At 42.0% G+C, this 13,682-nt stretch overlaps 1 protein-coding gene and 1 pseudogene across 1 annotated transcript; one reads left to right on the plus strand and one right to left on the minus strand.

Moving 5' to 3' along the window:
- Positions 1 to 1,673: 1,673 nt before the first annotated feature.
- Positions 1,674 to 4,151, plus strand: LOC146516582 (uncharacterized; annotated as a pseudogene).
- Positions 3,538 to 12,206, minus strand: LOC146516583 (N-acetylneuraminate-9-phosphate synthase-like). The gene is made up of 4 exons (XM_085162638.1): positions 12,107 to 12,206; positions 5,711 to 5,865; positions 4,482 to 4,748; positions 3,538 to 4,288 (listed from the first exon to the last, which is right to left on the minus strand). Exons 1-4 carry the CDS (start codon positions 12,204 to 12,206, stop codon positions 4,103 to 4,105), a joined length of 708 nt encoding a protein of 235 aa, XP_085018764.1. The 3' UTR covers positions 3,538 to 4,102.
- Between the last annotated feature and the right edge of the window lie 1,476 nt (positions 12,207 to 13,682).

A 13,682-nucleotide genomic window follows, 5' to 3' on the forward strand; every position in this document is an offset into this window, starting at 1 on the left:
AAGTAATTATCTTACTCGGTTGAATATAGCATTTCTATTCCATTTCATTCTATTGTACATAGTATTTTACTCTACTCCATTCCAGTGTTTTCTAATTTCTGCTACATAACTTTGCACTTTTGCTAACAAAACAAATTTCCCACCTATGGGACTAATAAAGGTCATCTTATTCATTCATTGAATTGCATTAAACCTTCTTGTCCAGGAGGATAATCAACACAAACCATATATTTAAAATTCCACCCACAACACAGCAGAACCTCTTGACTTGACTGCAATGGCTTAAGTCTAAAGGTTTTTCCTGTAGTTTGGATCTCTGTATTTAAAACATGTTTTCTTTCATTGCAGCTTTAAGGAATATGGCAGTGCATCAATACTCAGTACCATACTGTCCTCTGTGGGTTGAAGTGAAATTTGCTGCACACGGGATTAATTTTTTCTTGTACCTCATCCATGCCAGAGGCTGTGAGAAAGATGCCTGTGCTGGTTTGTACACATACATGAGAGACACAAGAGTTCTTCTTTACAGATGTTTACTGTACTCCTTTTAACATACACAGGTATAATGTAGAACTGGTGAACATAAATGTACAATAAAATTATATTTCAACACTAAAACATCTTACAATATACATTTTACAAAAATAAAACAAACATGACACTTTGGCCTGCAAGTGGACAAACCGGCGTATTTGGAAACTTGGTACTTATTTCTTTCTTGGCTTGATATTCAAAGGCTAGACCGTAACTATAGCTGTGTCTCAATTCAGGGGCTGCATTCAGAGGTCCTGGCCCACGTAGACCGCGAAGGCCAGGTCCTCTGAAGACCGAGAAGGCTGGAAGTGTGAGGCTGTGAAATGGGACGGTCTAGCCTTCAGATTTGCGTCACCGCTGTAATAAACTCAGCTGTCGGCTCCTTGCTATATAAAATATAACAGGACATTGGAGTAAATTCTCTACCATCTCACACTTCTGTTTAATCTGTTTTCTGTTTGACATTTATTCAGCTGTGTGAAAACTATAACTTTAATCTCAGCCAAACCGATTTACTCAAGAATAAATAAAACACTGAAAAAAGCCAAACAATAACATTTTTAGGTTATCTAAGTGATTTATATATCATGTTTAACTTGAGTAGCAAAAGACGGCGTGGGGTCTGAAAACATTACTGATGAGTCACTCATCAGTAATGTTTGTATAGTGTGCCTAAAATGTTGCATAATTTTGCTGAAAGATCTTTTACTTTGTGGTAATCTTAGATGAGTAGTTTTATGGACAAAACCCACCAGGTCATTCAGTGTTCCCTTAGTGCTAATGAGTGTTGGTCAAGTTACTTGACAAACGTGATCAGTAACTAATTACTTCCCCCAAAAAAGTAATCCCGTTACTTTACTGATTGCTTATTTTCAAAAGTAATTAATAACTTAGTTACTTTTTAAAAACACAATTTACAACCTGAATAGGTGATAAAGCGATAGATCTTTCAGCCCAATTCTACTTTTTCTGCATAATCCATGTCTTTTCTGTGTACCTTCGTGAGTTATGGTTATGGAAAGGTGATGACGATGAACCAACTTTTACTGATGTCATAGAAGCTCTTTCAACCTCATCTGGTTATTCACAGTTTAGCCGCCCTCCACAGTACAGATGTTCATCGCACACAATAAATCTGATTTCAACAAGTTGACAAACATCTAAATTCCCGTGCAGACAAAAAGGCTGTATATAGGTGTAGCATTGCAAAATGCTCTGCTCTTTGGCCTAAAGCATGTCAATCAACATTAGCCTCTGAACAGGTGGAGGAAGTCAGCTGCAGGAAGCTAATGGTACCCACATCCAAAAGGTGGAATTCTCTTTTGGGGCCATTGCCAGAATCATCACAATTCCCTTGAATTAACTTAATCTTCTGTGTGTAAAAATGAGAATTAAGTGCCTTACCGAAAGGAAGTACAAATTCTAGAAAGAGTACTGCACTGTGATGAAGTCCCTGACAGTAAATCTGGACATCTTACAAGTGGATGAGTGACCTATGGAGCTTCACTACCAATACTCACAAGCATGATGTCAAAGACACTTGCACTGAAAAATGACCTCTCTAGAATAACAGCCAGCCTTCCAGATGTCATTGTAAAGGTAAGATTGCTTTGAGTGGATTTGTTGAATTTATTAGACCATTCATGGCGGATGTTACACTTTGTTTTAAGCTGTGTGTGCAATTATAAGACAGAATAAACTAAATATCCACCCCTTGTTAAATATCAGGGATATTGATCATCATTAATCATGAATATTAATCATAATATCAACAGAAGCCTCAACAAAAATTAAATCTCATACAGTATTGAGAGCACAAAAGATGGTTTAGGGTAGTAAAACCTACAAAATAATTACAACAGCTAATTATATAGTAAATTAATGTTATTCTTAGTTGCATCATATTGTATGTTACAGGCCATCGAGACTTGTTCTGATGCTGTTCTGGATAGCTAAGAAGGACTTCTCGCAGCCGCCACTTGTCCCAATTTTAAACTTCCTTGACTGAGAGATGAGTGTTGGAGAGAGCATGTGAAGGAAGAAGGAAGGATGAAGGAACTTCTCACAGCAGAGTGTCATAAAGTTGCTCCTGCAACTGACAATGTTTATGTGTCCCAATGGCCAGCCAGCCCAGCCGAAATGGACTTGTTTGAATTTGAGAACCAGCCCTCAGTGTATGAGCTTGAGATTCTGAATCTGTTCCCAAATCTCAAAAGGATGTACATGAAATACAACACTCCAACTCCATCCAGTGCACCAGTGGAATGGCTGTTGAGTTTAGGTGGATTGGTGCTTTTCTTTGAAAGGTACAGACTATCTGATAGAAGGTTTGAGAAGCTTCTGCAGATGCGATATAATCACTGTGATATAATCACCAAAAGAAAACAATAAAGCATAGGTCATTTTCTGAGTAGCCGCAAAATGAGACTGTATCAACAGCCTAAATGTAGCATGCAATAGCATTTTCTGTTTTGGTAATTTGGTAAAGTTTGGGGGCAGCACAGTGGTTAGCACTGTTGCTGCTCACCAAGAAGTTCAATTCTGAGTTCAACTGAGTTCAATTCTTTCTGTGTGGAGTTTGCATGTTCTCCCCATGTTTGCATGGGTTCTCCTCAGGTACTCAGGCTTCCTCCCACCGTCCAAAGACATGCAGTTTGTGGGGATAGGTTAATTGATTAATCTAAATTGTCCATAGGTGTGAATGGTTGTCTGTCTCTGTGTGTTAGCCCTGCAACGGACTGGAGACTTGTCCAAGGTGTACCCCGCCTCTCGCCCTATGACGGCTGGGATAGACTCCAGCTTATCCAGGATAAGCGGAAGCGGATGGATGGCTAATTATTACTCCTCCACACTGTACCAACTGTTAAAAGGTATTATTGTTGTATTTTATTGCTGTATTTTACTTGCATCTATTTGAAAAAGTGAGTGTAAACAAAAAAGTTCATTTAGTTAAAGGAAATATTTCAGTGTTATTTGTAAACTGTTAATGAACAATCAAGAATACAGAGCTCTTTAAAGCCTTGTTTATTTGAAGTATTAAAATTACAGAAACATTTGATTACAGTTATAGCCCCACATGTGACACCTGGATGATTAAGAGAAATTGTATATGAAGTCCCCTAGATCATTTCACAATATTTTTCCTGACACATGCACTGCATGCATATAGGTGTTTTGTATAATTGGGAGAAATTGTGTCAAACTGGATTAGTATGACAAATATGTGAATCTTATCACTGGTTGAGAAACTCTGATAGATGTCTCAATTTGGACAAGGCTGGTAGTGTGAATATTGCCTACATGAGGTGGCCTTCAGAAAATAGTGTTTACATTTATTCAAATTACATAAAGGTCATATAACTGCCATGTAACTTCACCCAGACATATGTTTCAAGTTCAATAATATTCACATTTGTCTTATCCCTCATTAAATGCACCATATCCCTTTCTGTTCACAAATGACATCATTATCTGTCCATTTTCTAGCTACCTGCCTTTGTAACTCTATTTTATTTTCTATCCTTCTCTATTTGCCTGCCTCTCTGTCCCAATAGTTTGGGAAGATCCTTTATTCTATCATGTCTGCCAAGATGCTGTCATCTTCTTCAACGTCCACTTTGATCTTCTTGCCCACGAGCTGCTGCATATGTTCTGGAGGGATACCCTTTGGCTCACCAACCTTCACTGCAAACATGTCCAGACTCAGCACTGTTCCTTTAGGGATTTTCACCTTAGCAATGACTGACTTGCCCAACTGGAGTAGAAAAATAATATAAATACATAAAAGATATATTTTAATCCAGTTTATGTACGTTTTGCAAATTTGTACAGCTATGGATGTTCAGTGAACTGAAGAGGGTGGAAGTAAACACAGTTAACAATGACTGGTTTGATAGTGTTATGACATGATAGAATTTCAAAACTCAAGTCAAATGACTCAAACTGACCTTATCATGGCAGGTCTTCTCGCATGGTAACATTTGCTTGACTGGTGACCCCATTGCTGTTTCCACCAGTCGTATTGCTCGGACCAGCTCCACCAGCTCGGAGGGCTCCAGGGATGCCTCATGGTCATTTCCCTTCCAGGTCTTATCCAGGGTCACATGGCGTTCCACAACTTTTGCTCCCATCGCCACGGCAGCCACAGTGATGTAGATCCCTTTCTCATGACCAGAATATCCAATTGGAACATCTGGAAATTCCTCCTGGTATTTCTTTAAAAAAATGTCAAATGTCTTGTATTGCCCAACACAATCACTGGTTTTCATTGACAGGTGTCTTTGCTCCAGAATCAACACCTACTTTGTGATCATGTTATATGATACTGTAAAATCATATATCATTTAGGGGCTGGATTTGAAAGTAATTGTTCAGCTAGCTGTTGTGTACTATAAAACTGCTATGGTTTATAATAATGTGCCATGAAATGCCCGGTGCACTGGCCATTTGTATCCTCTGTATACTACGGCAATGAAGCTTTCATTCATGATATATGTTAATAATTATGTGCTAAGCATCTGTGAAAAACATTAATGTAGTTTGTCAACATCATCTGTCAACAGTGTTGGGGAGTAATGGAATATATGTACCGGTGTTACGTATTTAAAATACAAAATACGAGTAACTGTATTCAGTTACAGTTACTATTTCAAAAGGTGATATTCAGAATACAGTTACTTTGTTGAAATAAATTGATTACACAGTGGTCTTATACAATCATATGTGAGAAACAATGCAAAAATATTTTCAATTACATTTCATATTGTTTCTGCCTCTTTTGGGAATGTCCATCGTGATCCTGAAAGGATGTTTTTCACTGTCTACCAGTCTAACTAAAAAATAAAGTTGAACAATTATGTACCTGTAAGTGTTAACACTGGTTACAAATTGGATCTGTGTGATGTTCTACAAGGGAGTCATGTCTGATACATCCCAGTAATTATAAAATCTGAAGTGGAAAATCAATCCTAAAATGGCAGTGGAAACTAAAGAGTCAAGTTCACAGGGTGGGTATCTTTTTAACATGTAAACTAAATTAGACAAAACAAAGGCAGAACACACAGTCAGAATGAATTACTGTACTAAAAAATGTAAAAAAAAGTGGGGGATAGGGGCATATTGATTATTTCACCATAGTTGACCCAGAGGAGATGATGATGATGTTCATTCATCTTACCCTGATCACACTGAGGTTGACATCTTTAGGATCCAGAGGGTAGGCGCTGGTGCACTGCAGGAGAGTAAATTTCTGGTTGTGCTCCTTTACTGTCTTGTAGACACGACGTATGGTTTTCATGGACTGCATCCCAGTGGATACCACCATTGGTCGCCCTGACATTGATAGATTTGATATATACATAACCCAACAGACTGAAAAAATTGGATAATAATAATAATGGATTGCATTTATATAGTGCTTTTCGGGACCCTCAAAGCGCTTTACAATTCCACTATTCATTCACTCTCACATTCACACACTGGCGAAGGCAAGCTACAGTTGTAGCCACAACTGCCCTGGGGCAGACTGACAAAAGCAAGGCTGCCATATCGTGCCATCGGCCCCTCTGGCCAACACCAGTAGGCGGTAGGTGAAGTGTCTTGCCCAAGGACACAACGACCGAGACTGTCCGAGTCGGGGCTCGAACCGGCAACCTCCGATTACAAGACGAACTGCCAACTCTTGAGCCACGGGATGTTATCAAAGTAAAGCTGGGCATAGACTGTGCGATTTTTTTTTTAGTCGTGTTATGCTGGGCTTACACTGTTTGATTTTTGGCCCATTTGGGCCGATTTTTGAGTCGTGCGAGCGTTTTGGTGATCAGCCCGATTTTGGCCTTCATCGTGCGTTGTGCATCGTGTAGTATACGTGGGGTAATGAGAAGCGATTAACACCTCACGACCAGCTACCGATCATCAATCGCTTCCTCACGACCGTCGTGAGGGTGTTACTAGTGATGTGTCAGTCGCGAATGAAATGGCTCTTAGAGCCGGAACTTTGAAGGGAACGACGCGAGCCGGCTCCTTATCACGAGCCCTGTTTTTTTTTTTCTCTCACCCTCTCTCTCACACTTTTTTATGCTTCACTCCGAAGCACATTAGACACATAAGAAAGGTATAGTAATTATCCACAACTATTTTCAGTTGCAGATGATAAAGGATTCAGAAAGTTTATTAATGCAGGCCCATATGACAGAGAATATAGCTACATCTTCTTTCTGTTTTCATATTTTAATTTATATTTAATTGTGTTGTGGTTTGCAGTGTTTTGTGTTGTTTCACTTTAAATTTGTTTAAAAGGAAAAAGCTGAAAATTTAAATAGTTAAAAGTTGAAATGTGAATAGTTGGTTTTTGTATTATATGATTTATTTGTTACATTTTATGTGGAGTGAATAAATAAAGGTATATTTACGGTGGCCCCTAGAGACAAAACAGTACAAACTCAGAAGCACGTACAAACTCCAAAACAAGTACAAAAGAAAACAGAAGTGTTCCCGAATGCTAGGCGCAGTTTTGAGCTTTTGTTACTTAGTGGCTACACAAGCCAGGAAATACCAATGACCAGATTTGGTGTGTGGTAGTAACAGGTAAATGAACTTTTTTTTAAAAATTATTTCAATATATAAGAGTACTTGTGTATAAATACACAAACAATACACATATGCTTTCAATTGTGTAATTTAAGTGATCTAGGTAGCTCTGTTAAGTTCAGTTAACGCTAGAAATGTGTTTTGGAGTTTGGATGTGCTTTGGACTTAGTGCATGCTTTGTCTCTAGGGGCCACCGCATATATTTATATATAAACATTAGGGGTGCAACGATACAACAAAATTCACGGTTCGGTTCGGTTCGATACATTGGTGTCACGGTTCGATATTTTTTCGATACAAAAAAAATGTTCATGCCTTTTTATTAATTTGTCATTTATTAAATTTTCACGGCACATTCTGCACCACATCTCTGTGCGTTCATCATTTGTTTGAAGCCAGCTCACCTCCTGCAACCACTTTTCCGAGAATACGTGCTTCTTTTGTGGTTCGGACTCCTTCTGACATTTCTTTGGAGGTGGAGGAACATCACAGTAATTGCTTAAAGGAGCTTCTTCGACATCTTTAAGAGTTCTAAACAAATGTCTGTCCTCCTCCTGAAAATCTTATGTACGCAAACACGCGTTGCAACTTCTTATCTTGTGCGGGTTTTTATTTTGACAGCAAATGCGCACCTGCGGACCACTTATGTGCAGCCCTGGTTATTTAGCTCGTCATATTGCAGCCACAGAAATTCTTTTGTCCATGAAACCATAAAGCTGCACTTTCTTTTTGCCTTATAGTCTGACTTGTCATAACCTTTCCGTTTTGTCACTTCTTCACCCTGACCTGTCTTATTTGGCTCAGCAGAACTAAAATATATATCCTGCTGCTTTTACACAGGCACTAACATAACGCTCAGCGATTCTCTGCGCGATCAACCTCTCACATGTTTAAGCTGCAGGAGATTTCACTTGTCATGTTTGCATAGTAAGCTAACGATTGATAAGACGATGTCAGAGGAATTGGTGCGCAAATTATCATCACTCACCAATCAGTACTGTCGCTTTCTATACACAGTTCACGCGATTGCAAAGTGAAAGCAAAAAACAAGCGCAAATTCAAACGTGATTTCAGTATGTCACATATTGACAGTGGCCGATGCCAATGACATAATTACCCAGCTACATTTCCGAAAGAATGCAAAAGCATTGACATATATTTTTCCTTCCTACGATAGGCCGACGGGCAGGGCAGAGATAGATTTTGGTAGCCCGACTGGAAAAAAGCCCCAGGACGTCGGGCTAGCGATTTTGCGAGCCCTGTATCTGATTGAGGAATCACTCATCTTTGGAAAAGAGAGTTTATTATGGAGAAATGTCTCTTTCCAAAATAAAAGCTATACTATACGCTTCTTCTGGGCTATATTCTCAGCAGCATATTAAACATATCAGGTCCCCATAAGGAGAATCATGTGCTAACGGCTGTCTAAATGACTCGGGTAAAGTTTGTAGCATGCGTGCTTGTTTTTGTCTGCTTCCACTTGTCTTTGCACTAGGATGATGTAGGAGTAAATGTGCAGTCATATTGGTTGTGTTCCCACTAGTGCTGTCAGCGTTAATCTGAAATGACGTTAAGGTCACAACACGGCAAATCTCCGTTAACGAGCTACCGCGGATCGCCTCATGAGTGGGGCTGGAAGACAACACATTAACGAGCTAACTGCGCTAACACACTAGTTCCCACCAATTGAGCATTGCTGGCACATCCAACATACTGTTTTACTTTTGTCCATGACACGCTTACCTTCAGGGTCATACTTCACATAAAAACCAAAATAGTTCCAAACGCCAGATCTGAATGAGGGTGGGGGAGGTTCAATTTGCCATGTTGCAAGAGCTTAACTTCTGTCTAGCTAGCTTGCCCTGCGCTCAGTGAATCTGTGTTTGACTACTCCGCCTAGGCTGCACTGTCGAGCGCAGATCCACTGAGCGCTCAACACAGACAGCATCGTCAGAAGGAAAGTTGATAAAATAAATTAAAAATGTTGTATCGTTCGATACATATGCGTACTGAACCGAAAGCACTGTATCGAACGGTTCGATATCGATACGAGTATCGTTGCACCCCTAATAAACATATATAAATAAAACCACTTGTTTTACATTAGTAATTCCTTTTGTGCTTAATTTTATATTGTTGTTAATAATAAATTAATTAAAGCAACCAAACTACCTGAAGAGCCGGTTTGGAGCCGGAAGAGCCGGAAGAGCTGGCTCCTTCTAGTGATGCCGCCCAGTAGCCGTTTTAGATACGGGCAACACGGGCGGTTGCCCAGGGCAGCATTGTGGTGGGGGGCGGCATCACGGCATCGGCAAATAATAATAATAATAATAATAATTGCTCGTACTCATGCTCATGCCATCCCCAGTATGCCAACGCATACTGGGGATGGCATAGGCACCGATCGGTTTTCTATCGCCCATTTGCTGGGAGTAAGGGCGCCCTCCGTTTGCGAGGTGCGCCTGCTGCTTGCGGCACAGGGAGGAGAGGGCGGGGCGGCGGGGGATTCTCTGGCTGGCTGGAGCAGCATCTAATAGCCAACTCGCAAAATAAAATAAAATAAAAACAAACCAACAAACACGAAAACACCAGACATTATAATACAGACTTATAATTTGCACCGATGTTTTTTCGAAATTCTATACGGGAAAAGTGAGCGCGAGAGCCCTCGGTGCGCCTGCTTACTGCTGAAGTCAAAGTAAACTTTATTGTCATCTCCGCTACAGTACAGTATATAGAGAGACGAGACGACGAGGCTTCAGTTACAACAGTGCAAGTAAACAAACAATAAATACAAGAAGAGTAAGAAAATAAATATACACTTTAGGACTAGGGGTAAAGGGATCCATAACAATTTAAAATTTATATTTTATAGTTTGATGATTTAAAGTCTCACACACAACCCGTCGAAAGGGGAGGGGCCCTGCTGCTTCCAAATAGAGCACATTTCATTCATATATGTTGTAAATCCAAGCCCATTATGTATTCATGATTTGAATCCCGGCTTGTGCGAAATCCCAGAAATAAACCCTAGACAAAGTGAATCTGTGCACTAAGGTGTAGGTCTATTATGTTGTGGTGATCCTCGGGTTGGGGGATTGACCTGACTTTTAAAAAGTAATTGGAAAAAAGCACTATGCTGCTGAAAAAAAAAATAGATATTTGCAAAATTCTGCCTAAATATGTATTTTACCTGGTTAATGTGTGTGGCGGGGCGTAGTCTGCAGTGCCGCTGCAGGGGAGTCGGACGCACCTGAGCGGCACCCGCAATCGCGCCTTGCCGCCTTAAAGTCTGTGCTCTCTCTGCTGTTCTGTTGTCGGGCTGTGAGCTGAAAAGCTACAGCCAGCTGTATGCTTACAGCAACCGTGTGTGAAAAGTGGTCAATAAAGAGATGCTGAAAAGCATGTTCATGCAAACATCATCGGGTCTGTCGTGATATGTTTACAATAATAATTATGAAGCGCCTTGAGGCGACTTTTGTTGTGATTTGGCGCTATATAAATAAAATTGAATTGAATTGAATTGAATAAGACTTATGGTCCCGAACCTCTGCGCACAGCATCTGCAAATCGGGGCTTTCATCTTTAGGCAGGACTGTAAGCTGTCATCTGTGAGGCGTGAGTGGTGTTTGTTTTTAACATAGTTCACGGTGGAGAACAGCTGCTGACATAATGTGGATCCGAAGATCCATAATTGGCCTACCTGGGGTCGAAAGTCTCGATAAATGCACGGCGTTTCGGCGGGTATACCGGCTTCCTCGAGTGTGACGCTTATTTTGAGTGATGAAAAAATAATAAGATATAATTTTATTTTTATATTTCAAAATCACAATAATCTTCCAATTTAGAACTACAAGTTAAAAAAAGAACTAAACACAAATAAAATACACTTCAGCTAAATATTTCTAATTTATTTTCCCAAACCACCCGGAGCCGCAAAATAAAGACTAAAGAGCCCCATGCGGCCGACCCCTGGGCTAGGTGATGCCGCCCCTCACCACGATGCCGCCCCGGGCAACCGCCCGTGTCGCACGTATCAAAAACCGGTACTGGTGGTGTGCGTGTCTGTGTGAGTGAAAGACAGACAGGGAGGAGAGGGAGAGCGAGCGACAGATTTTCTGTTATAACCTTCATTTTATGGACGCACAGTGTGAGCACTCAGGTCGCATCAGAGTATCGGGCCGTATAGTGTGAGACCCTGCATCGTGACCTACGAACTTATAACCTCTGCGAGTCAATCGTGCAGTTTGAGCAGAAGCTGAATAACGCGACTGAAAAAAATCGCACAGTGTATGCCCAGCTTTACAGTAAGTTTCTGCTTTGATTGTTGTTTGTATTGTAGAGTGTTTCGTGATGCAATGTCAATAATCTGAGGAGGGTTAAACTAATGATATCATTTATATTCTACATTTAACTTATTATTAAATGTTGTCAATATTTTAAGCAATAAATAAATTATAGCAAACAAACTTCTGGTAAGAACAGAGACTGTGTGTCTGTGTGCGTGTGTGTGCGTGCGTGCGTGCGTTTGTGCGCATGCACATGTATGTATGTGGAGCGCCGTGGGCCGGGGTACACACACACAAACACTCAAATTAGCATCTATGGCCAGGCATTTTTTTTTCCTTCAGCTTGTAGAGACACATTCTCATGCATGACATCAGCTCACTGATTTTACACTGATGAACTGAATCAATAATTGAATAAAAAATAGCCACAAATAGCTTAAAAACTGGAGAACCTGTGAAGGAGACCATTGCTATTGTTTGAAATTTATCGCCGTTGTTACACTTTTAATCCTGCCCACTTTTATACCTGTCCATGCAGTTTCTCATTTTTCTTTTCGTTCTTTTTTTTTTTTTTTTTTTTTACTAAGGACCACACCCACCTTGTTACACAGTGTTCACTGCACACCGTCAGTTTCACGTTTCCTTAACATTGAGGCAAGAGTGCTGTTGAGGTGTAATACAACAAAGGCCTGTACCTTTTCTGGCTGTCTTTTCCAGATATGGGAAGTTGTTTGCATCGCAGGACGCAACTTTGAAGAACGGCACATCCAGCTCATGAAGAAACTCCACAGCCATCTATGAATATCAAGGTAATTAAGGCACAGAGTATCATCAGTGATCTGTGATATATGTACTGTTCTACGTGTTAGTTATTCAGCTACATTCATGTAAAAAAAAATGTAAACATTCTATTAATTCTGAATTTAAATCTGTGGGCACTCCGTCTCTGGGCTGGGGCCCTGGCCGGGCCTCCGGGGCTTGGGTCCTGGTTGGTGTGTTGCCGGGGTTGTGGGCGGGTGGGTGTATGGGGGCCCAGTCCTGGCGCAGGGTGCCGCCGGTGCATCGAGCCACCGGTGCATCGAACCACCTGGGGGGCTCTTCCACTGGTGGGGGAGGTTGTTACATCTTGCAGTAGCTCTCCTCTCTTCAGGAACTCACTCTGCAGAAGGGGGAGATACAGGAGAGGTGGAGGAAGATCTCAGCCTGGGCGTCTATTGTCTTGTGTAGTCTGGAAGATGAGTGGATGATGGGGTGGGTGCAGTTTTCTCTGTGGTGGGGTCGGGTGGGCTCTCCCGGGCTCTGTGGGGCCAGGCGGCGCTGCTGTACTAGGCCCCGGTCCAGATGGGCCTGGGCCCCCTTTCCCTGGCGGGTTGCAGAGTATGGGGGTGCCTACTGGGGTCAGCGGGGGAGATGGCCCCAGGGAGGGGTCACTTGCCCCTCCCTTCCTTCCCTCCCCATCTCCAGCTGCCTCCCTCTTCCCGCTCCACCACAATCACCCACACATGCAGGGCCTTGGGGTAAAGGTGTGTCACCAGGGTGCAGGGGAGGCATCCCCCCCTCTGTCCCCTTCTGGCTGCCTGTGCCTCAATTTTATCTCACAACTTAGACATTCACATTACTCACACTCTCATAACACATACATATAGGATCTTGGGGGTGGGCACGCTACACGGAATCCAAAAGACTATCAGGCTGTACAACCTCACCTCTGGCGTCGTTGCCCACCGCTCAATTCAAAATACACGTAGACATTGAGGGCTAGCAGGAGGGGCTATGCGCTTACCTGCTGCTCTCTGGCAGGTAGCTCCATGCCCTCCTGGGTTTTAAAGGCACCTTAGAACACACATGTATCAACACTACATATGAGCGGGCGGAGGGAGGTTTGGAGTCTTCACACACCCACATTCTCTGCGGCTTGCTGAAACGGGGGGCTAGGAGGAGAAGTTGGCCGTCCGACTGGGGTCTGGAATGTGGGGCCTCCCTGCTGCTGCGGAGTCGGGGCGGTCTGCTTCTCCCCACCCCAGGGAAAAGGATAACACCACCTGGGTCTGGGTGCAGTTTCCCCCTCCAGGGGCAAGGGTACCTAGACCTGGGGCTTAGAGTACGCTTGGGGAGTGTGATTGTGTGTACAGTGTCTCTTTATGTCTGTCTCCACGTTGGGTGAGTGTTGATTAATTGCATATGAGAGCATGAGGGTGGGAATGGATGTTTGTATCTGTGTGTGCCTGTTTGTCTGTGTCCATATGTCAGGTCGGGTATCAGACGCCACCT

The sequence above is a fragment of the Neolamprologus multifasciatus genome, chromosome 6 (assembly GCF_963576455.1).
Source record: "Neolamprologus multifasciatus chromosome 6, fNeoMul1.2, whole genome shotgun sequence".
Taxonomy (NCBI): Eukaryota; Metazoa; Chordata; class Actinopteri; order Cichliformes; family Cichlidae; genus Neolamprologus; species Neolamprologus multifasciatus.

Coding starts and splice junctions, on each gene's coding strand:
- LOC146516583 (XM_085162638.1), bottom strand. CDS start 12,206: ATGGCTGTGGAGTTTCTTCATGAGCTGGATGTGCCGTTCTTCAAAGTT. Junction 5,866..12,106: donor GGAAAAGACAGCCAGAAAAG/GTACAGGCCTTT, acceptor TATCAATGTCAG/GGCGACCAATGGTGGTATCC. Junction 4,749..5,710: donor TCAACCTCAGTGTGATCAGG/GTAAGATGAATG, acceptor ATTTTTTTAAAG/AAATACCAGGAGGAATTTCC.